The sequence below is a fragment of the Macrotis lagotis genome, chromosome 1, assembly GCF_037893015.1.
Source record: "Macrotis lagotis isolate mMagLag1 chromosome 1, bilby.v1.9.chrom.fasta, whole genome shotgun sequence".
In the NCBI taxonomy this organism is placed as follows: Eukaryota; Metazoa; Chordata; class Mammalia; order Peramelemorphia; family Peramelidae; genus Macrotis; species Macrotis lagotis.
Window position 1 is genome coordinate 922,517,319 of NC_133658.1, and position 23,618 is coordinate 922,540,936.

Below are 23,618 nucleotides of genomic sequence, written 5' to 3' on the forward strand. Positions count from 1 at the left end.
AAATACAACTCAATGGAAAATTTGATATAAAATATGGAGAAGCAATATAAAGAAAAATTAACTACTAATTATGTCATTCATTAATGCCAAATGCTTATACAAATATATGCATGCATTTATAAATATGTGTGCATGTGTTTGCATCTATCTATGGATGTTTATATGTTAGCACACATAACTGTGTGCGACATGGTGCTAAGGCTGATGACTTAGAATAGCACCCCCTCAATTAAATCCAATTCACTTGCTTGTGTTGTTATGATCTCCCTGATATCACAGTCTTCATGAAGACAAATGTCACATCATCATAGCATCATATAGGTATAAATGTGTGTATATATACTTACACATATAAAATTCATATTGGAAAAGGTTGAAAAATTAAAAGTTTGATATTTTGAAAGATAGACGGGGCCTAAGTTGTTCATAATAGGTTGATTCCAAAAAAGTTGAGTAGGAAAAGATTAAAGGGAGCAATTATAGTATTAAATGAGAAATGTAAAGAACTATGGCAGAGGATGTTGGTAGGGATGGAGCATTGGAATGATGGAAGCTTACTTTCATCTTTGTTGAATAATGTTTACAACTGAAAATGTGCAATAATCTTCTGAACATATAGAAGAGACTGGTTGTGGGAATGACTTTTAGATACTTACAGAGATTAGGATCCTGAAGGGTACAGCTACAAAGAGTGTTGTCTGGATTCACACAGGATGCTGGGAGACAGGGCAGCATTCATAATCTTGGAGGAGTAGATGGGAAGGGATGTGAGAGGGTGAGAAGGAAATATAAGGTAAAAGGGACAGTGTGAGAAAGAAAATGATGAGTAAAGTATAAGGAAATTCAATAATAAATATAAGCTTATATATGAATACAATATTTTTTGCAAATCTCTTTGTGTTAGCAATGAACTGGCCATTGCAGAAATCCCCATCAATTGGGGGATAACTTAAGTTGTGGTGTTTGATTGCGATGGAATCCTACTGAACTATAATAAATACTGAGATCAATGATCTTACAAAGGAATAGAAAGTCTTGAAAAAATGATGAAGGATGAAGTGAAAAGAAATAAAAAACCACCATATATAGAAGTAGAAATAGTGTTTTAAGAATGACTTTGGATAATTTATTATACTCTTTTATGGATATGTTTGTTTAAATCTATAAATTAAAAATAAAAATAATTTTAATGGATAATTATGATAGTGATCATGAGAGTCATGATGATGATGATGATGATGAACAAAAAATCCATGTTTGGTTCATGGAATTTTTTGCTACTGATGGGTTGCATATTTTAAAAACAAATATTTCTCCCCCAAATTCCATTAGTATATTACCTCTTTGTTGCAATGAAAAAATATTCCATACTGTTAAGTGAGAGGAAAGACTAGGCACTGAGAGGCTGAATCAACTTCCTGATTGCCTATAAAGCTAACTAAACAAATATGAAAGGAAGATGAATATAGAACTACCCAGATGTGCCACTTGGATTTTTTTTTAACAGTTCCTTCAATTAACTGATCATCACAAGTTCTCAGTTCAATAACTAATTTAATTGATTTCATTGAATTGCAGTTTATTAACCTAAATCAATGTAATGAATTCTGTAGACAGTCATTATTTTATAATCATAGACTCAGTACTATATTTTGATTTTATCTATTCTTCCCTTTTAAATACTTGTCTTTTGGACTACAGGAGAGAAAGGGAATAATACTGATGAGGGGGGAAAAGAATCAGACTTTTGCAAGAGATTTCATCCTATTAGGATTGTTGGATCCAAACCAGTATGGATTGCTCTTCTTATCACTTATTCTCATCATGTATATAGTAGCAATAATGGGAAACACAATCTTGATTCTTCTTATCCAAATTGACATCCGGCTCCACACTCCAATGTACGTCCTTCTCAAGCATCTCTCCCTCACAGATATCTTGAACATCTCCAATATTGTTCCCATGATGGCCTTTAACTACATATCTGGCAAGAAATCCATCACATTTGCAGGTTGTGGGTTCCAGATCTTCTTTTATGTCAGCTTCGTGGGTACTGAGTGCCTTATTCTCACAGCCATGTCCTATGATCGCTATGTAGCCATCTGCCAACCACTACGTTATCCCATCCTCATGAACCATCGAATTAGTGTCATTCTGACTTCTGGTTGCTGGCTTGGGGGAATTGTTGACTCTATAATTCATACTATTTATGTGATGCTTCTCCCATTTTGTGGCACAAGGACTATTGAGCACTTTTTCTGTGAAATCCCAGCCTTGTTGAGAATCTCTTGTGTTGATACATCACGATATGAAGAAAAAGTCTTTGTGAGTGCTGCATTCTTCTTCCTAATTCCCTTTTCCATCATCCTGTTCTCTTATGGTCAGATTCTCCGTATCGTGCTTCATATGAAATCTATGGAGGCTCAGAAAAAAGCCTTCTCCACCTGTTCCTCTCACCTGGCTGTGGTTGTCATGTACTATGGTTCATGTATCTTTATATACATGAGACCAAAGTCCTATCACACTCCAGGTCAGGACAAGATCATAGCCCTCTCATATACCATTCTCGCTCCCATGCTCAATCCTGTCATCTACAGCCTCAGAAATAAAGATGTCTTATGTGCCCTGAAGAAGGTTTTTGGCAAAACATTTAGTCACACAAATTAAAACTTTGAAAAACTAGACTGAATGCCCATGCATGACCTATTAGAAATGTGTGGAAAATATTCAAAATAACATTCATGCACTTTGCATGTTGAATTAAATCACCTTTAAATGTATGACAAAATCAATTTAACTAACTCAGCTATAGACCTCTCCAAGTAAAATTTATTCATGTGTTGAATTTATTTCATGAGGTACAATTCATATGAATTATGATGTTCTGATTCATGTTTCATTTCCTCCTGTACATAACAATCTCACCTGTAGAAATAACAACTGGATGTTAAGGTAATACTTAAAACATCTGTGATTCATGGCTTAATATTTCATCATCATGGCTGCATCAAAGATGCTATCAAACTGCTTTGTTATTGGTAGCATCATTGTACAGTATAACAGTATCAGTGAATTCCACACTGGCCAACTATCTAGAATCCAGCTATTCCCTACACAGTAGAGCTTATTTTCAAACAGCAAACTGTTCCCTCATGCAAATACACACACACACACACACACACACACACACACACACACACACACACACAAATACTGCTGTTCTCCATTGAAAAATAAAATAGCGTTCTCCTATTATATATAGAATATATACAATAGATAGATAAGTAACATTTGATGGTTGGTTGCAGATGAACTGGGGTTTTCCTTTTGAATCACCACATACAATTAGTTAGGATTTTGGATTATTGATTGATATGTGAATTCATCTATCTACTTACATAGAATGTAACCCTCCTAAAACTTTTCATTCTAATATTTTTAAATTTATAAAGTACTATAAATATTTCAAATGCTAAAATAATTTGTATATAACACATAATGCACATATTTATAAAAGCATGTTACCATGCATTTGTGTATCTTTATGTTATCAATTTATCTTTCAAGCTATCCAAATTTTGTTTCTTATTTTTCCAATTATATTCCTCTGCTACCTTCTATATTATGATTTGTCTCAAAGAATATGAAGTTCTAAAGAGCCTGGACTGTCTACCTTTTCAATATTTATTCTTTGTGATTAGAATGTGCTTTGCACACAGTAGCAACTCTCCTCTTCTCTTCTCCTTTTCCCCATTATTGTTATTACACTGTTTGCCTTCAGCCTTGAGTAATTGTTATCATTTATTATCTTCTCTACTATATTGAGTCTATAGAATAAAAATGAAGAAAATCATGTAATCATTCTAAATAGAGCAAGTAGACATTGATGATTTAAAGAGGTAGTTTTTCTTATGAGATGCTAACAGAAATAAAAACAACTATCTTCTGGCCAAGATAACAGAGAGAAGACAGGCACAGTTCTAAAGTCCCTTGATTCACTATCTCAACTGGGCACTTATTCTACTGAGATTTCCTATTATATGTGATTCATCAACTCACTATCATATTCAGCACAATTGCTCTTTTAAACTTTGTCATTCATCTTGTAGCTAACCCTCCCCCCAGCCCTCTCAGCTGAGCTATTTATCTCCTGTTTTACAGGAAACAATAAGACAAGAAGCTATTTTCTCTCTTTTTCCACATTTCACATCACTCCTATGTCTTTCCAATTACCTCCTCTTTTACTGCATCTCCCATGATGAGGTAACTTTAATCTTTACTAATGCTAACCTCTTCAGATCTTCAAAGAAACCAGTCTTTCAAATATTCTCCAATAGCTTATTTCCCCTCTGCTATAGTTAGCCTATCCCCAATTTTAAATATTTCGCTTTCTATTCGCTCATCTCTTACTGTTTATAAATGTGCTCAGGTCTCCCCCACTGAAAACCAAAAACTAAAACTTCCCATTATTTTTCCACAATGATCGTGCTATTTACATTCCATGAAAAGTTCAGCTATAATGCGGAACTCCATGTAAAGTGATCAAACTATTATTCCATGATCAGAAGGAAAATAACAGGAAATTGAATAAATTTCCATTAAATTAATTTCCAACTGAAGTGATTAATTATTATACAAGCAGAGACATGGAAATGGAAGCCAGATTACAAAGCATTGAGAAAAGGGGGACCAATGATTCCTTTTTATTAGAAACTCATGAGTAAGAGAAGAGAAACACTATAACTTTGCTAAATGAATTCAGAAATTTATGCTCACATTGTTTCCTTCAGCAAAAAAATATATTTCATTGAGATATAGTTGTATTGTATTAACACACTAGAGGCACTCAACAAGGAAACTTTCAGATAAACTTAGCTGACATGATCAGTTCTTGTACTTCATCACTGAAGAAGACCAAAATGACATCACAATATTAGAATCTTACATCATGTCTAAGTGACAGATGAGACCAATATGAACTTAGATTGCTCAACCAAAGATTGGGCACAATTAAAGCATGTGAACACATGGTGGTGATTCTCTAAACTTGTGCATCATCTGTTTCCTTTGAATTATTTCAATTTACAGCTCACGATATTAGTGCCTGGCAGTATGTCTGAGTGACAGAACAGACCAATATGGACTTGGAATGCTCAACCAAAGACTAGGCACAATGAAGGCATGTGAACATATGGGGGTGATTTTCTCAATTTGTGCATCTTGTGTTTCCTTTATATTATTTCAGTTCTTAGCTCATAGAGTATAGCACCCTCTCTGATGAGGAGGGTACATCAAACAGAGCAGTCCTTTGGCACTATATATCATGTTGCACACTCAATACCCTAGTTTTTAGGAGATAGCTCGACACTGTCCTTGTGTCACTTTTTCTAACCATCCTCCTGCTACATGTGAGTTCTCCATGAAATTATCTTTCTGGTATTTGAGCTATGTGGTCAGTTCATTGTAATTGTTTTCTCTGTAGCAAAGTTTGAATGTTTGGCAGTTTAATTTAAGAAAGGAAATCAGTGTCTGGTATCTTATCTTGCCAGGTGATCTTTAGAACCTTCCTAAGACAATTAAAATAGAAGTGATTCAGTTCCCTGGTATGGACCTGGTAAATTCTCCAGGTGTCACCATTATACAACACTCAAATCAGAGCAATGACTCCCTAGACTTTCAGTCTGATAGTCTGTCTAATATCCCTTGTTCCCACACTATCACTCAGAGTTTCCCAAATACTGAGCTAGCTCTGAAAATCTGTGTGTGTCAGTCTCATTATTAGTGTATGAATCCTTGGAAAGTATACTGCCAAGGCAAATGAACTTGTCAAAAGTAGTAAATTGGGAAACAATCTTTACAACTAATGTTTCTGACAGAGGACTCATTTCTAAAATATACAGAGAACTGAGTCATATTTTTTTTAAAAACTTCCCCAACTGACAAATGGTCAAAGGTTATGCAAAGGCAATTTACAAATGAGGAGATCAAAGCAATCCATAGTCATATGAAAAATTGCTCTTAATCATTACTTATTAGAGAAATGCAAATTAAAGCTTCTCTGAGGTACTAACTCAAATCTCTCAGACTGGCCAATATGAGAAGAAAGGATAACGATCATTGTTGGAAGGGTTGTGGGAAACCTGGGACACTATTACATTGATGATGAAGTTGTGAACTCATCCAACCTTTCTGGAGAGGAATTTGGAACTATGCCCAAAGGGCAACAAAAATATGCATACCCTTTGATCCAGCAATACCATTACTGGGTCTATACCTTGAAGAGATGATGAAAAAGGGTAAAAAAATCACTTGTACAAAAAAATTTATAGCAGCCCTGTTTGTGGTGACAAAGACTTGGAAATCAAGTAAATGTACTTTAATTGGGGAATGGCATAGCAAACTGTGGTATATGTATGTCATGGAACACTATAGTTCTATTAGAAACCAGGAGGGCCGGGAATTCAGGGAAGCCTGGAGGGATTTGCCTGAACTGATGCTGAGTGAGATGAGCAGAACCAGAAAATCACTGTACAACCTAACAGCAACATGGGCGTGATGATCAACCTTGATGGACATGCTCATTTCATCAGTACAACAATCAGGGTCAGTTTTGGACTGTTGGCAATAGAAAATGCTATCTCTAACCAGATAAAGAGCCATGGAGTTTGAACAAAGTCCAAGGACTATTCCCTTTAATTTTGAAAAATATAATTGATATCGGGGTGGCTAGGTGGCATAGTGGATAAAGCACCAGCCTTGGAGTCAGGAGTACCTACCTGGGTTCAAATCCAGTCTCAGACACTTAATAATTACCTAGCTGTGTGGCCTTGGACAAGCTACTTAACCCTATTTGCCTTGCAAAAACCTTAAAAAAAATAATTGATATCTTATTGTCTGATCTTGTTATCTTTTATACTTTATGTTTCTTCCTTAAGGATGTGATTTCTCTCTTATCACACTCAGTTTGGATCAATGTACAACATGGAAACAATGTAAAGACTGACAAATTGTTTTCTGTGGGGGGGTGGGGATAGGGAAGCAAGATTTGGGGGAAATTGTAAAACTCAAAACAAATAAAATCTTTAATTATGAAAAAAGAAATAAAAACAACTACAATGTGATCCTCTCTTACTGAATTCCAAGTAATTTTCCAGGGTTTGTTTTGTTTTGTTTATGGCAATGAGACAGGAAAAGGTCTTTAGGATAGTTCAATTTCCTCTTTATCCATTATTTAAAGAGACAACAAAGTAGGCACTAAGCTTCCTTAAATTACATAGATTACAAATTTCACATAGATCATCTTTTGAATAAATGATAATCTTACAGTAGAAAATGTTGGGGTGGAGAAATGCATATTTCTAAGAGTAAAAGTAACAACTGTTTTCTAAAATGTTCCTTCCCAAAAAATTGGGAGCTTCATTTTTATTTAATACAAAATAAGACTTTATTTTAGATACCTTAATGAATATTTGTAATGTAAAATGAATATTTTTCTTTAAACTTATTTGACAACAGTCATATCTTATTTCAATTTTGATGCAGTACTTGAATCAGTGCCACATTTGTACAAATCACTAAGTTTTTATCTCAGTTTACTTACAGAAATAAAATAAGTTGTACTGTTAACATTTAGGATGTAGCAGCCTTGATACAGCTCTTTAAAAAAATTCTTGATGCATATTTTTTCCTACTTAGAAAGCTTTTATTTTTAATATTTTATTTGTTTTTCCAACTACAAAGTTTTAACCAATTAGCAGTTTTAACCAATAATTTTTTACAAGGTTTTGAACTTTACATATTTTTCCCTCCTTCCCTTCCCTCCCCCTCCCTCTAAGAGAAAACAATCTGCTGCTGGCTCTCCATTTATAACCATGCAAAACAATAGAGTCATATTGATCATGTTGTAATAGAAGAAAGAAATCCAAGTAGAAAAAAGAAAACAGGGAGAAAAAATTGACATAAGACATAAAGCAAATTAAAAATTGAAGATAATAAGCTTTAGTCTTATTTTAAACATCACAGATTCTTCTCTGGCTGTGGATGGTATTTTACAGTATGTCTTTTAAAATTAACTTTGATTATTATACTATAGTTGAGATGAGAATGTCTGTCATAGTCGATCATAATCTCATGGTGTTTTTATTTTTTATAGTGTTCTTCTCATTCAACTAATTTCATTCCAATGATGATTATGTTTTACATCAAGTTGTGATTTAATTTATATTCTTTTGACCATAATAGATATATTGTTTTTCTGCCATTTAATTTTAAAGTTTTAAGACTTTGTTTATATATGAAGTATTTTTCATTTTACATAACCTTTTTTTGTAATCTAGAATTTGAAAATGTGTTTTGATGTGGTTTTTATGTTATAATTTTATCCAAAAAGATGATTGATTAAAAATCATTGTTAAAAAGCATGGCTCTGTAGGAGGAGGATATTATTGAGGGTAAATTCAATCAATATGAAATAAAAGGAATTAAAATTGGATTGACAAAAATATTTTTAAGAATCCATGAGTGTGGATAGAGCGATGGCCCTGGAATCTGGAAGGCCTGAATTCAAATTCAACCTCAGATGCTTAATAATTACCTGGCTGTGTGACCCTGTTCAAGAGACTTAACCCCCTGTCTATTCCCCTAAAACATCGATGTGTATTAAAGTATAAAACCTATTTACAAGAATAGGAAACTGAAAAGGGATTTATGACAATCAGGGAATCGCTGAATATATGATGGTGAATAGATGCAATGGAATACTCTGCTGTGGAAGATTCTGCTATTTAAAAAAGTGATGAAGGGAAGAAAGTGTTTCAGAAAACACCCAAAAGACCTATCAATTGAACCAGAAAAGCAAGCAGATGCAAGGAAACTATTTGTAACACTTTGTAATACTTCAAGCACTTAAAATTGTGATCAATTCTGATTGAGTATGACTCCAGAGAAATGGCATTGGCATATGCTACCTGTCAAAACGGTGATGTGTACAAGGTCCAAAACAGCATACTTTTGGGTCATTAAACATGAAGATTTATTTTATCTTACCATGTATTTATTGCATTTATTTACTGTTCTTATAATTAAGGAGTTGGGAAAAAGAAAACACAAGTTAATTTTATTTTAAATTTTAAAAGATCTCAATTAAAAGTTATTTTAATTGATTGGGTTTCTAAAAGTCTTGTCAATATCTTCTTGTTCAAATGGCAAACATTATATGCTAATAAAGTCATCTTTATCTTTCTTCCTCTGTTGGGATTCAGACAAATACTCTTTCAAATGATGTCATATTTTCTTATGACTATGGTTTCCAGAAAAATTTTCTTCTTTGATTCCTCCATCTTTTTAAGTTAACACAAAGACCAGTCAAAAATTATTAGAGTGCTCTTTGTTGAAAGCACTCCAACTTATATTTGAAAAACTAAACTCTTAACCAATATTATATAATGCATCCTTGAAAGATTTGCAATGGCTTTACCAAGTCATACAATAATTTTTCTTTTTCCATAGGCTGTGGCATGGTTCAATAAGAAAATTTCTTCCATTTTCCCTCCTATTATCTTCTCCCAAATGCTCTCTGTTTCCCCATTTTGGGGCCTATTCCCCATTCTTCATATGAATATAATGTTTGTCCTTCATTTTCGAAGAAGACCTTGACTTCAGGGAGGTGATGCCATGATAAATACATGAATTGGATTTGAGTGAGGGCATTATGTGCTACGTCAGCAGCTTCACTTGCTCCTCCAGAGTCCTCTAGATCCAGTGGTCAGATAAGAATTAGAATGACTAGAGATGGCCCTGGATGCCAGGTAACCAGGGTGAAGTGACTTCCCCAAGCTACCAAATGGCAAGTGCTTGGGTTTGGATTTGAACTCCTAAATCCAAAGTCTGTGCTCTATCCACTACAACACACTGTCCTTTATTTATACTGTTCCTTTAAAACAGATGATCTCAAATATTTTGATCTCATAATGCCCTTACATTTTAGCCTTGCCTTCCCAAAGATCATGTGTTTATGTGGGTTTAAACTATTGATATTTGCAGCATCAGTAAGTAAAGCATGTTGATATCACTATAAAATTAGTTTTAGCCTCCTGAACTACTTGAAGGAGTCCGGTGATACTGGAAATCTCCAGACAGTATTTTGAAATCTGCTGTTTAGAATAAGGTATACTCACTCATATTCCATGCCATTCCATTCATTCCCTTTAACCACACAGACATACAAACACACACACACACACACACACACACACATACACAAATGTCAGCAGTATTAATGAGATTAAATTTGCTTTCTGTTATGGCCTCTATTTAGTGATCTGAACTATGAGCCCTCCCCCACCCTTGTTCCTGGAGAAGCCCTTGCATTCCTGTGGGAGGACCTGGCTTTGCCCAGTACAGAGAGAACAACAGCTCCAAGTGTTCTCACCTTGTCCTAAGGCCTGGTTATGGGCAGCAGGACTTCCCCAACTCTGATTATCCAGGGAGAACCTCTGCCATTTCTAGTCCAGACTGCCTTGCCATGTAACTGAGTTGCCAAAGGACAGCCTAGATCCAGCCCCAGGGCTGACACACCCTACACAGGTAGTCCAGAGAAATCTTCTGACTTGCCTTACTGGTTGGCCCACTGAGAAACCCCCTGGAGTTCCTAAACCCATTGAGCAAGGTCTCTAGGAATGTATGCAAACCAATACCACCTCTAACAAAAGAACCTAGGGATAGCCAACATACCAAAGTGAAAAAAAAAAGTCAGCTCAGAGCAGTGTCTACTGATGTTATCTTGGAGATAAGGATACTATGATATTAGTTCAGAAAAGGAGGATAGAAGGGTCACTTTATGTGACACCTCAGAGGAGAATATGAATTGGTCCACTGTCTGTCAATTGAGGAATGGGTGAACAAACTTTACTTTATGTTTGAGATGGGGCACTATTGTGCTATAAGGAATCATAAGGCATCCCTTGTTTAAGGACATCAGAAAAACCTGGAAATAATTGCATGAATTGATTTTGAGGGAAATAAGCATAATCAGAAGAACATTATACACATTAATAATAATGTGGAGTGATGATTAACCATGATGGATTTGGTCATTGCAGGAGTACCATAATTACAAACAATTTTAAGGGACTTGTGATAAATAACATTTGTATCTGAAGGAACTGTGAAGTTATATAATGACCAATGCTTATTATCTTCAATTTTAAAACTTGTCTCATGTACTAAGTAATTTTTATTCTCTCCAGTTGTTTATTCCTTTTAGGATCTGATTCTGGTCTCACAATATCAATGTATGTTTTGCATGTTTGAAAATGTAAAGCCAATACTAGATTGCTCTCCCTCAGTTCCCCTGGAGGGGTGGGAGGGAAGGGAGGCAAGGAGGGAGAAAAATAGTACATCTCACACCTCTGCAAAAAAAATTATTGGTAAAAATCTACCATAGAAAATAGGAAATTGGAAAAACAAATAAAATATTCATTTAAACAAAAAGTATTTATTTAACCACCATACAAAGCAGGTATTCACCAAGGGATGAGGTCACTTTGAAGTATTTTAACTGGGCTAAAGGACTCAACATCATGATGCAGCAAGTTATCATCAGAGTACCTGTAGTCCTCAGACATGCTTTGTATTCAGGCAACCTGGAACACAGTAGCAGCCTAAATTTTAGTCTCCTAAATCAATCAAGATGAGGATATTTGCTATCTTTAGAGGTGAAATTATCCTTATCTGAGGAGGGGAGGAAGCAATATGTCTCTCCAACCACACTCATGTGATGCTTCCCAGTAAGCTTTGAGATATTACTATAGTTGCCTTTTTTGTATTATATGGATTCTCTAGCGTGTCCAGCATTGTGAACATACAAGGAAAGAGCTCTCCTTCATTTTAATGACATTTGACACCCATTTGTTTCCCCTGGGAAGAGTCCAGATGAGTAAATCAGGACTTTAGCAGGACTAGTGAAATAGTTGTCATTTATTTATAGGTATCTATCATTTCATATTTAATCCACCACCAAGAAATCAAAATCATGGACAAATCAGCTGGAAGTTATGCTTATTTATCCCCTTAGTTAAATGTATTTTGAACTTGAAAATCAGGAGATGTGGTTCTAATTGATACCTATTTTCAATTAAATGTATGAACTTGGTTCTGTCAATTCCATTCTCTGGCTCTCATTTGTATCATCCATAGATTTATGAAAATGGATAAAATTATATCTTTTATTATTTGCTGCTGTCAAGTCTACTATGGGTATTTTTATTTCCACAAACTTTAATGAGAGTTCTGCCAGCTCTTCTTTTCATTGATAGTAGAATTGAGAGTTGTTGATCCCTAGCTCTAATTGCCTTTGTAATGTTATATAAAAACTGGTAGGAGTTGGATGTGGGAATAAGAATGAATGGGGTCTTTCCACCTAGCTTCTGACAATACAGGACTATTTCCTTGAGGGTCATAGACAATGGTGAGGTCTTCTTTCCATAGGTATAGTGCAGGATTCCCTTGATTCAATGATACATATCTTGAGGAAGGATGTGAATCCCTACTCATTTACTACTAATAAGATACCTTTCTAGGCTGACTTATTTGGATAGAGCTCCCAACAAGACAGACCCTGAATCCCTTTGAAGGTAGATCTCAGAGGAGGATAACAGAGAAACTTGGTACCTAGCTTGTTCAGAAGTAGATTACAGAGATGTGAGCCCTTTACCTTCCCTCCTCTTGCCTAACATCCTTCTTTACTTCCAAACTTTTGTTGGGTCCCTCAGAAAGGTTGAAAAGCCTGGCCCTTTTGCCTTTGACTTGTGTTCCTTTCCTCACCCTTTTAAATGAGTGGAACCTAGGAGTGCACTCTTCCTCTTTCCTCTTGTCTAACTATTGAGACAAAAAATAAAATTCCTGTAACTGGACTTTGAATTGGGTTTCTTCAGGCAAGGGGTGGAGAAAGCAAGAATTCTAATGTCCCAGGAGAATACTGGCCATTAGGCAAGTCATGTCTCCTGCCGAGAGTAGAAGTATTTTGACCTAGAAATTAGCTGAGAAGTAATGGCTGGTCTTTCCAATCTTTATGCCTTCTATTCTTTGCCTATCTCTAGCTACCTCTGCCTCTGTGTCTATGTATACCTGTATCTTTGCCTGTGACAGTGTCTGTGTCACTCTGCCTCTCTCTCTCTCTCTCCCTCTCTCTCTCTCTCTATCTCTCTCTCTCTCCCTCTCTCTCATCACTATGCTCCTCTGTCCTTTTCCTTTCCCTTAGTAGTCACTTCTGTCTAATCACATTCTCCTTAATGGAATATTTGCACACCTCAGATTTCTAGGTTTGTTATCAAGGATTCTAATTTGATTATGTACAAGTTTCATATTCCTCTGTTGCTGATTACCAGAGGATTCATGCTTATTAGTTCATCTTGGATTGGCATCCTTGTCATTGAGTGAAGATTGCCCCTGTGGTGTTTATTCTGATTTTGCCCTTACAGACTTATTTCTCACAAGAGTTCTTAAGCTTCGTTCCATGAACATGTTTTGTCTGTTTGTTTGTTTTTATTGTTCTATTGAATTATCCTTGATTCCTTTCATAATACTTCATGTCTCCCTTTATGGACTTAAGCAGAAGATACAGAGCAGGGTTCACAGTCTTCTACAGATTAACAATCAAAGTGATCCAGGACACACAAACATGAAACGTCCCTTTGCTCAAAAACCAGAGTGATGCCACTGTTTTGTGGGTGCAGCTTCAAAGTTCTATGAAGAATAAAGCCCCAAATAGCAAGAAACACAACCCTTGGTAGGTATGGGGAGGAGGGGGGTTAGCATATTCCATAGCTGGGCTATCAATTGGATTTGTTACCTAGAGTCCCATGGATCATTGTGCCTTTCACTAAATAATGTTGGAGAGAACTTCCAGCCTTAAAATTCTTTAAAATCCAGTCTTAACAATATTGAAAAAACAGTATGAAACTTTACTGCCCTTCAGGCATTGTGGCTATAATTTAGATTGTGTCAGAGGTGTTAAACTTCTTCTTTGTAGTCACTTCTTCTCCTTAGAAATTAGTGTCTGTGAGTTTATGTTTTGGAGGTCTGTTTTTTCAACTTGTATTCTCCTCTGATAATCAATCATTAAGTAATTTGTCAGAGAAGGCATATCAGACCAATCCCTCTGGCATGGTATTGGTAGATGGACAAGCCAGCAGTGATCTCAAGACAGAATACAGTGCTTTTTGTCAGTACAGAGCCAGGGTACTTTACAAAGAAACAAAAGTCAGAAGAAATGTTTTTGGTAGGGTTAGGAAATATCCCCAGGGATTTGGATAGCAGGGACAGCCACTCCAGAAAGAAATTATTAGCTTGTGGGAGCATGTAAAAGACTGGGCATAGTATTTCAGTTCTATCCTTCAGTACATCGTTTAGCTTACAGGAAATTATGAAGGCTAAGAAAGGCATCTTATTCTATGCCACTACAAATAGTGCTACTATAAATATTTTTGTACAAGTGAAGCTTTTTCCCTTTTTCATGATCTCCTCATGGTGTAGACCCAGCAGTGGTACTGTTGGATCAAAGGTTGTGCATATTTTTATTGTTCTATCGACATAATTCCAAATTGCTCACCAAAAAGGTTGGATCAGTTTAGAGCTCCACCAACAATGTATTGGTTCCCAGATTTTCCACATCCCTTCCAGTATTGATCATTGTCCCTTCTGGTCATATTGGCCAGCCTGAGATGTGTTATGTGTTAAATTAGAGATGCTTGAATTTGCATTTCTCTAATCAGTAATGTTTTAGAGAAATTATATATATATATACACACATATAGCTCTGATTTCCTCATCTGTAATTGCCTTTACATATCCTTTGACCATTTGCCAGTTGGGTAATGGTTTTGGATTATGTTTTTATTTTTTTTATAAATTTGACTCAGTTTGCTATAGATTTTAGAAATGAGTCCTTTGTCTGAAACGCTATTTGTCAAAATTGTTTCCCAATTTACTATATATCTTTTGATCTTGGTTTGAGTGGATTTGTTTGTTCAAAAGGTTTTTTATGGATATAGTGTTTGTGTAAGACTGCAAAGTCCCTTTCAAGGCTGCTTGCAAAATTTGAGGTCCACCTTAACTACCTAACCAGAAACTGTTGTGTATAGAGTGGGCATGCTCTGGTAAATCATTTTAGTTTATGGGCTAAACTGGGTTGAGGGTAACCAAGGAAGTTTCAGTCTCATTACTGAGCTGTGGGGGTTATTTCCCCAAAGCATGGAAAGTCTTCCATTGGTGGAATGTACAGAGAAGAACACTTCTTTCCAATGGCCAGGAAGTCAGATGAAGCAGTAATTAGATACTTAAACTTATCTATTGTGCTAAAATTTTCTTTGTTATGACTCAGATATCCCTTTTTAAACCTTTAAACTCTTCAAAATCCAGCAACAAAACATTTTAAGTTACTTTATCAATATTTGAAGAAAAAGAACTTCATCTTACAATTTAAAATGGACAGAAAAATATATTTCTTTCCTATAATTTATATTCAGATTCTGTGTCCACAATACATCTTTCATATCAACAGAATATTTTATGTAAAATAATCCTTATTTTATAACCTTGTAAATATTGATTTAAACTTAAATATTTTTTTAGGTTTTTTTTTTTTTTTTGCAAGGCAAACAGGGTTAAGTGGCTTGCCCAAGGCCACACAGCTAGGTAATTATTAAGTGTCTGAGACTGGATTTGAACCCAGGTACTCCTGACTCCAGGGCTGGTGCTTTATCCACTATGCCACCTAGCTGCCCCTAAACTTAAATATTTCTAAAAGAGAAAAACAAAATTTCGGTTAGGCATAGCAGCTAGATTGTACTATCTTTTAAAATTTAGAAGCAGAGTTGAAGGATGTAGGAGAGAATGTCTCCACTGTGAAATGAGGTAAGAAGAGGGAAACCTGGAGAACTGGATACCTACACAGCCATATTATTAGAATAATTTTTACAATTAAGAAGGACAAATTTTAAAAAAAACAAGACTATTAGCATAAATTACTGTCCTTCCTATGTAAATGAAAAAAAGATACTGATTACTGGCATGAACAAGAATGGAAAAATAGAAACTGCATATTTTAACCACAGTGGACACATTAGCAAAGGGAAGAATGAAAGATAACAGATTATGGGGATTGGGCAATACAGGAAATTGAGTCAGGATAAAAAATGAAAATGGTTCTGTCCAAGAGTAACAAAAAAAAAAGAAGTTTTAAAATTACATAAAGGCTGAGGAGAAGGAATTTTTAATTCCTTGTGGCTCTTCAAAATTTTGCACTGTTTCTTCCAGTTACCCAGTTGATTCCAATACTGATATTCAGATTACTTCCTGGTGATAGGTAGATTTTAAATAGAAGCTGTTAACTGCTTAAGCTGCTCAGTATGCAACTTGTCTTTGCCCTCAGTACCCTTTTCTCCTGGAGGTTCTCCTTTATCTGAGCTGTAAGGTCTGTGCTTACTGAGCAGTTAGTTCAGCTATGTACTGGGGATTCTTAGTTTGCCATTCTAGCTGGGTAATTTTTAATATTCTTTGACAGAGAAGTTGAACGTTACTAATAAAATAAAAGGGAAATTGAATGTGTCCTCCTCCTTCCTGATCTTGCTTTAAAACAGAATTTATATGAAAAGTCTCTGATAAACAATCAAAAATTGAAACTGTTTCATCTTGCCTTTAAATAACAGTTTTGATTGTTGAAAAATTCAGTAGTTGGGGAAAAACGAGTGAGATAGACTGTGTTAATAAGTATCTCCTGGGACAGCTAGGTGAATAGAGCACCCACCCTGGAGTGAGGTGTACCTGAGTTCAAATCCGGCTTCAGATACTTAATAATTACATAGCTGTGTGGCCTTGGGCAAGCCACTTAACCCCACTGCCTTGCAAAAAAGTAAATAAATAAAAAATAAAGTAAAAGTATCTCTCAAAATTTTTGCATTCATATAATGGTTTTGCTGAGGCATAGAAGCTACCTGACCTGTCTCCTGAAATTCCTCAAATTTGCCCTTAACTCTTGTCATATGGTTTATATTTATACTATGCAACAGTGTAAAGCTAAATGTCTGATGTAATCAATCTTGTTCCATTTATCATTGGAATGCTCTGAGGTCCTGATTTCTTTATCTTTTAAAAGATTTTTTTTAATCTACTAAAGGATCCAAGGACAATTTAACATTAAACTAATAGATTTTGAGAGGGTCAGGATTTTGGCTTTTATCTGGACCTGGGGCAACATGATTAGAGAAAGAATGTTTTGGGGAAAGTAAATGAGGAGACTTAGCAAAGACATGGAAGAAGATGGAAACGTAGAAGAAGAGGAAAATAGATTTTGATAAACTGAGAATAGGAAGAAGAGATGGACTGAGGAGAAGATGAAAGTAAAGAGTAGGAAAGGGAGGAAATGTGGAATAAGGAGGGGATGAATTAGGAGTAAGATGAATAAATGAACTGAGGTTGAATAGAAGAATAAACAAAACTATTAAGAAAGACATAAGATAGGAAGAAAAGTAGAGAAAATGTCAGGAACAAGAGAATAGTAATGGCGGTACTGATTTTGAGAAAATAAGAAGGAATGAGTCAGAAGAGGAAAGGGAAGAAATAGAAAAAAAGAAATACAACATAAATAAGGATGAGGGAAAATAAGAATAGAAAAAGTGGGATTAGAACAAGGAGGAGAGGAAAAAGAATGAGACTGAAGAACATTAGGACAAAGGAGAGAAGAAGAAAAATGAGAGAGACATGAAGGACAAGAAAAAGGAGAAAGAAAAGTGAGTGATGAATGAAGATTACTTTCAATGGGGGAAGGTGAAAGAAAGGCAGAATTTTCCCTAGAAATAGGGAGGGTAGGATATAGGGGAGCAGATAACAATAGGGTTTTCATAGAATTTAGGTGGTCACTCAGGTTTACAGATGAGTTAGATTCCCCAAAATTAGAGTCTTTAGGAGATAAAGAGGGCAATGAATAAGGAGGAGGAACAAAAACTGAAAAAGGAAGACAAACTGTTGTTTTTGGCAAAGCAAGAATAGTACATTTAGAAGGCTCCATAGTTCAGTAAGGGAAAGGGTTGTTGAGGAAGAAGAAATCAGTGGAGCTAAAAAATTTTTACAAATTCTAAGTTAAGAAATATCAGCTTTGTACTCACCTTGTAGAATCTCATTAAGCAAGTGATGGAAACATTCACAATCCTCAATAGAAGTCTTATTAGTTTTAAAATTAATTTTGTTTTGAGAAAATTCAATTTAGTACTTTCAAAAGATCCCTATCCTGTCCAACATAATTTAGGATCATCATTTTTTTTTTAGTTTGCACCAACTTTGACAAAATTCATCATCATTAGACATCATACTTTTTCATATATAAATCAGGTGTGCTTCCTACTGGATCTCGAATTCTAAGTTTACATTGATCCATGACAGGATGCAACAAACAATTAAACAAAAATAACAATGCACAAAACCAAGCAGAAACAGACAGAATTAAACACTAAACCCAAAACATATATTGAAGTCACTAGACGTATGACAGGTATGCCAAACAAATTTCTCATACCATATCAAAAAATGACCTAGATCTAATTAAGAGACATCCTCAACAATGAAATGCCTCATTTAGAACTCGTAATAAGTCCTTAATACCCACTTGACAACTTAAAACTAAAACAGTTCTCACCAACCTCTGAGAATTGCACAAACTAAAAGATAATCTCCCTGACAAACTTCAACTTCAAAGAAAACGAAAATAAAAGATCCACATTACAGTTAAGTTTGCAAAGTAAAGAAACCTCATCTTTAGACAAAACCACTGTTTCAGGAAAAAAATCTGTCTTGGTTTTCTAGGGATCCCTTCTTGTAGTATTGGCAGAAGGAAAAGGTTGTTTTCCTTTCAAACCATGTGTCTAGATTCAAACAACAATACAAAACAAAACCTATGAAACATAAGATTATAAGAACCTCAAAAACATAAGATTAAAACAAACAGTAGAAAAATATATATTACATTTGAAGCTTTATTTTCTAGGATTAACCAGACAAAACCTATGGGTAAACGGAGACCATCCTATGATGATCACAAAGAAACTGAGCAAAAACTCAAACTTTATATCATTTGTGAAATGGAAAAAATAATTAACCTCCTTTGTGTCCTATACATAGCAATTTGCACAGTATCTCTAACTGAAACCAATCTACAAAGATGATCATCTCAGTGTCTCTTCCTGAATTCTCTTTTCTCTTCCAGGAGGACAGTCTCCTTCCATCTTGATTATTGTTCTCCTAAATTTGCAATTAACATATGGAATTTAATTACTAACTAGTGAGACAAGATGACCTGATATTAAAACTAGTATTCTCTAAAGGGAATTAATCTTATATCATAATTTAGTTATAAGAAATTATTATTTCTTTCACATAAGAAAATGTGAAACCTACATTGGAGAGAATAGAAAAAGAAATTTGTCTCATTTTTTTCTTGTTGGAGAGAACAAATGAAGACAATTAAAAATAATAATGGATACAAGATATGCTTCACATGAAAGACTCAAACAAATACTAAGAAAACACTTGCATAAGGAACTGACAAAAACAATTCTTGTTAAAGTCTTAAGGGTTTGAGAGTTCAGAACATCTATATCTCAAGCAGTTGGAAGAAGTGGTTTCTTTTGCAGTACATTCTCAAGACAATTTTTCTGAGGTCCCTATTGTTTGGGAAACCGGTGAAGTGATTTTCCTTCTGACTGGTAAATTTTTCCAAGAAGGATGACATTGTAAATGCACCTGCTGCCAATTACTTCTATCTAACAGAACCAGGTTCTCAATATTCATCAAATAACTCAAAAGACATTATTTAAATATATGTGTGTGTGTGTATGTTTGTGAGAATATAGATGTAAATGCACATTTAGATAAATAAATGTTTATATTTGCATATATGATAGTTATATCTTGGCTTTATCTTACTGGTTTTCTTATTTGATTTTACTCATGATTTACTTCAATTTTTCATTGAAAATAAACTGCCCATAGCTAAAGAGATTAAGAGTCATTATGTCTATTGTAAGCTTTAATAGGGCAGTTAGATGGCACAATGAATACAGTACTGGGACTGAAATCAGGAAGATTAATTTTCCAGAGTTCACATCTGTCCATATACACTTACTATATTTGAGACTCTGTTTAAACCACTATAATCTGTTTGAATCAAATTCTTCATCAGTAAAATAAGTTGTAGAATAAAATGGCAAGCTTTAACAAGATCTTTGCCAGGGAAACCCACAAATAGTACTACACAAAATCAAACACAAATAAAAAATGACTGAACAATGTTTATACCAAAGCAAATATTAGTACGAGGGATTATGATATTAATCCTGGGGAGAACATTCTTGTCTTAAGCTTGTTCCGGCATGCAGATCTTCCTCAATTCTACCTGATAGATAACCTTGGCTTCTAAAAGCCAAGAGACTTTTTTTCTGAGGCTATCAATTGTTCACATGCTCTCCTTCCTAAAACCCCTTTGTATCACTTGACATATTCTTTGCATTTTGTTACATAGGCATGGACTGTGTACTCTGTCCCCCACAATGTAAATTCCTTCAGAGAAGGTTCTTTTTCAGATTGTGTTTGTATGCTCAGAGCCTAACTCAACATTAGGCAGATAGCAAACACTTCAAAAATGTATATCAATTTGAAGTCCATAAATTCAATTATTGCTGCGTAATGCTTCTGTCTTATAAAGGTCATTATTAACCAATTGCTATGGAATAAGTGCCCCAAATTATAGTTCAAAGAAAAGGATTGTCTTGAACATACTGTGTCTCCATCTAGCTGGGGAAAATACTTGAACTTCTGTCCTTATTGAATCTTTTCAGTAAAAATGCTTTTGTACAAGATTTTTTAAAAAGCCACGTTAAAGAGAGTGATGATAAACATTGAGTTTCTTCCCTTTTCCTGACCTTTATTTCCTTCTTTAGACATCTTGTTGAAATTCCATATGTATGTTTTCCAGAAAGATTATTTTTATGGAGAACTCACAAAGGACCAATGCTCACATAGGGGGACAGAAAAAGTAACAGCATGACATTCTCAATGTTTCTCTGAAGAATTTTGGAATTGATTGTGCAGCATGAGAAATGACTAACATAGGACTGTTCACCATGGCATGCCCAAATCAGAGAATATACTGAGCTCCAAGAGTAACACTGAATGGAAGCAGCTAAAAGTAAACATGAGAAGTACAACTTTAGACAATGTGTACCTGATGTTCACATGGACTATTAGTGCCAACCTGTAATAGAACACCCTAAGCTCATACCAATCTGAGGAGTCACAGTCAGACTGGTCTCAAACATTGTGATATCATTTTGAATCTCTTTCTCTAAGAAAGTACAAAAATCAATCATTACTTCCAAATAGGTTGACAACAGAAACTTTATCAAAAATGCCACAGCAGTTTCAAGAATATAAAAAAACTTCTATTAAGGACCATGAATATATCAAATTCTTAACATATAAAAAGGAATAAATGGGATATCATGATACTAAAGTCACATAAACATAGTTAAATATTTTTTTGCTAATTTCCTATCATTTTATTTTGCAAAAAAATAGAACTGTATTTTATCTTTAAAAACAATGTCACTATCTTGAAGAAAATTTCTTAACTTTTTTTCTGAAAAGAAAGGCAGTTATAAACATATACTAATTTTTCTCACACTAAATAATCTTAGAGAGAATCTACACAGAATGACTTCTAGAAAAAAGATTTGAGAAGACAATCAACAACTTTTGGTATAAGTGTAGGACAGGGTGGCCAGATATGTATCAAGACAATTGGAGATGGCCCCTAATAGGAGACAGTCAAGATTAAGTAACTATCCCAAAGTCAAGCAGCAATTATCTGATGTCAGATTTGAAGTGAGGTCCTCCTGACCTCAGGGATTGTTCTCTAACCACTGCATCATAATGATGGTGACGCTGGTACTACTACTGCTGGTGGTGGTCATAGGGAAGAAGTATTGTGGGAAGATCCTGAAATAGATAAAAAATTTCTGACTCTCCAGATTTCCTCCACAAATACAGGAAATCACTAATGAATTTGGTTTACTAAAAATATAGGGGTAAAACAATTCTAAGATAATTTGAGAGGGGCTCACAAAAGACATGACTTCTTTAGGCTGAGTTTGCCTGAATGAAGGGAAGACATCTCAAGACCAACTTCACTAGAGGAACAAACAGTAGATCCTAAGGGCATCTCACCTGGAAAGCAGATCAGACCACAATAAATTTCATCTCAACTATCCAGAAGTGCTCCTACAATGGGTGAGGAGGAGGGAGCATGTGCCTGGTGAATGTATTACCTTAAGAAGTAAAAATATTCTAAGAACAATGTCACTAGAGCCCTTAATTGTTGTGTCAGGAAGGACAAAATCCCTGATGTTGACCCCTGGCCAGAATTCAGTATATAACAACATGGAATACTCGAGACCTAAGTCAATAATATCCACAGTCTGGCATTAAAAACTTTATTAAAATAATTAAATGCTTTTAAAAAAGCAGCAAAGGAAAAAAATAAGCAAAGGAAAATTTATCTCATCGATTATAACTAAGTTGCCCATGATGGGATGATTCTAAAAAAGTCCTACTAAGTAGGAAAAGATTAAAGGGAGCAATTGTCATTAAATTGGAAATGAGAAGAACCACTGCAGAGGATGTTGGTGGTGATGGAGGATTGGAATGATGGAAACTTTCTCCTATATAGGTTGAATAATAAACAATTTGTACAACTGAAAATGTGTAAGAACCTTCTGAACATGTAGAGAGATAAGAAAACTAAGAGACCGGATGTAGGGAAGAAATTTTAGAGACTTATATAGATTAGGATCCTGGAGGCTACAGCTATAGGAGTGTTGTGTGGATTCACAAAGGACGCTGGGAGACAGAGTGGCATTCATAATCGTGTAGGAGTAGATAGGAAGGGAAGTGAGAGGGTGAGAATGAAATCTAAAGTAATGGAGAGGGCGAGAAATAAAATAATGTGTAAAGTATAGGGAAATTCAATTATAACTATAAGTTTATATATGAATATTATTTTTTTGCAAATCTCTTTGTGTAAGCAATGAACTGACAATTGCAGGGATCCCCATCAATTGAGGAATAATCAAACAAGTTGTGGTGTTTAGTTGCGATGGAACACTATTTTACTATAAAAAATGCTGAGATCAATGATCTTACAAATGCATAGAAAGTCTTGAAAAAATGATGAAGGGTAAAGTGAAAAGAAACAAGAAACCATCTTATATAGAAGTAGAAATAGTATTTTAAAAATGACATTGGATATTTTATTATACTCTTATGGAAAAGTCTGTTTTAAATCTATAAATTAAAATAAAATTATTGTAATTTAATTCAATTTATTTTTTTTATTTTTCCTAATAAAAGAAATATTTTATTTATTTTGAATTTTACAATTTTCTCTCTAATCTCATATCTTTCTGCCCCATCCATGCAGAAGACTGTCTGTTAGTCTTTACATTGTTTCCATGGTATACATTGATCTAAGTTGAATGATGAGAGAGAGACCATAATCTAAAGGAAGAAAAATA

General features: G+C 34.8%; 1 protein-coding gene across 1 annotated transcript; it reads left to right on the forward strand.

Annotated features, from left to right (window-relative positions):
* The first annotated feature begins 1,842 nt into the window (after nt 1-1,842).
* LOC141509510 (olfactory receptor 2AJ1-like) lies at nt 1,843-2,667 on the forward strand. The gene has a single exon (XM_074219123.1). It carries the CDS (start codon nt 1,843-1,845, stop codon nt 2,665-2,667), a length of 825 nt encoding a protein of 274 aa, XP_074075224.1.
* Nucleotides 2,668-23,618: the final 20,951 nt, after the last annotated feature.

Coding starts and splice junctions, on each gene's coding strand:
- LOC141509510 (XM_074219123.1), top strand. CDS start 1,843: ATGGGAAACACAATCTTGATTCTTCTTATCCAAATTGACATCCGGCTC.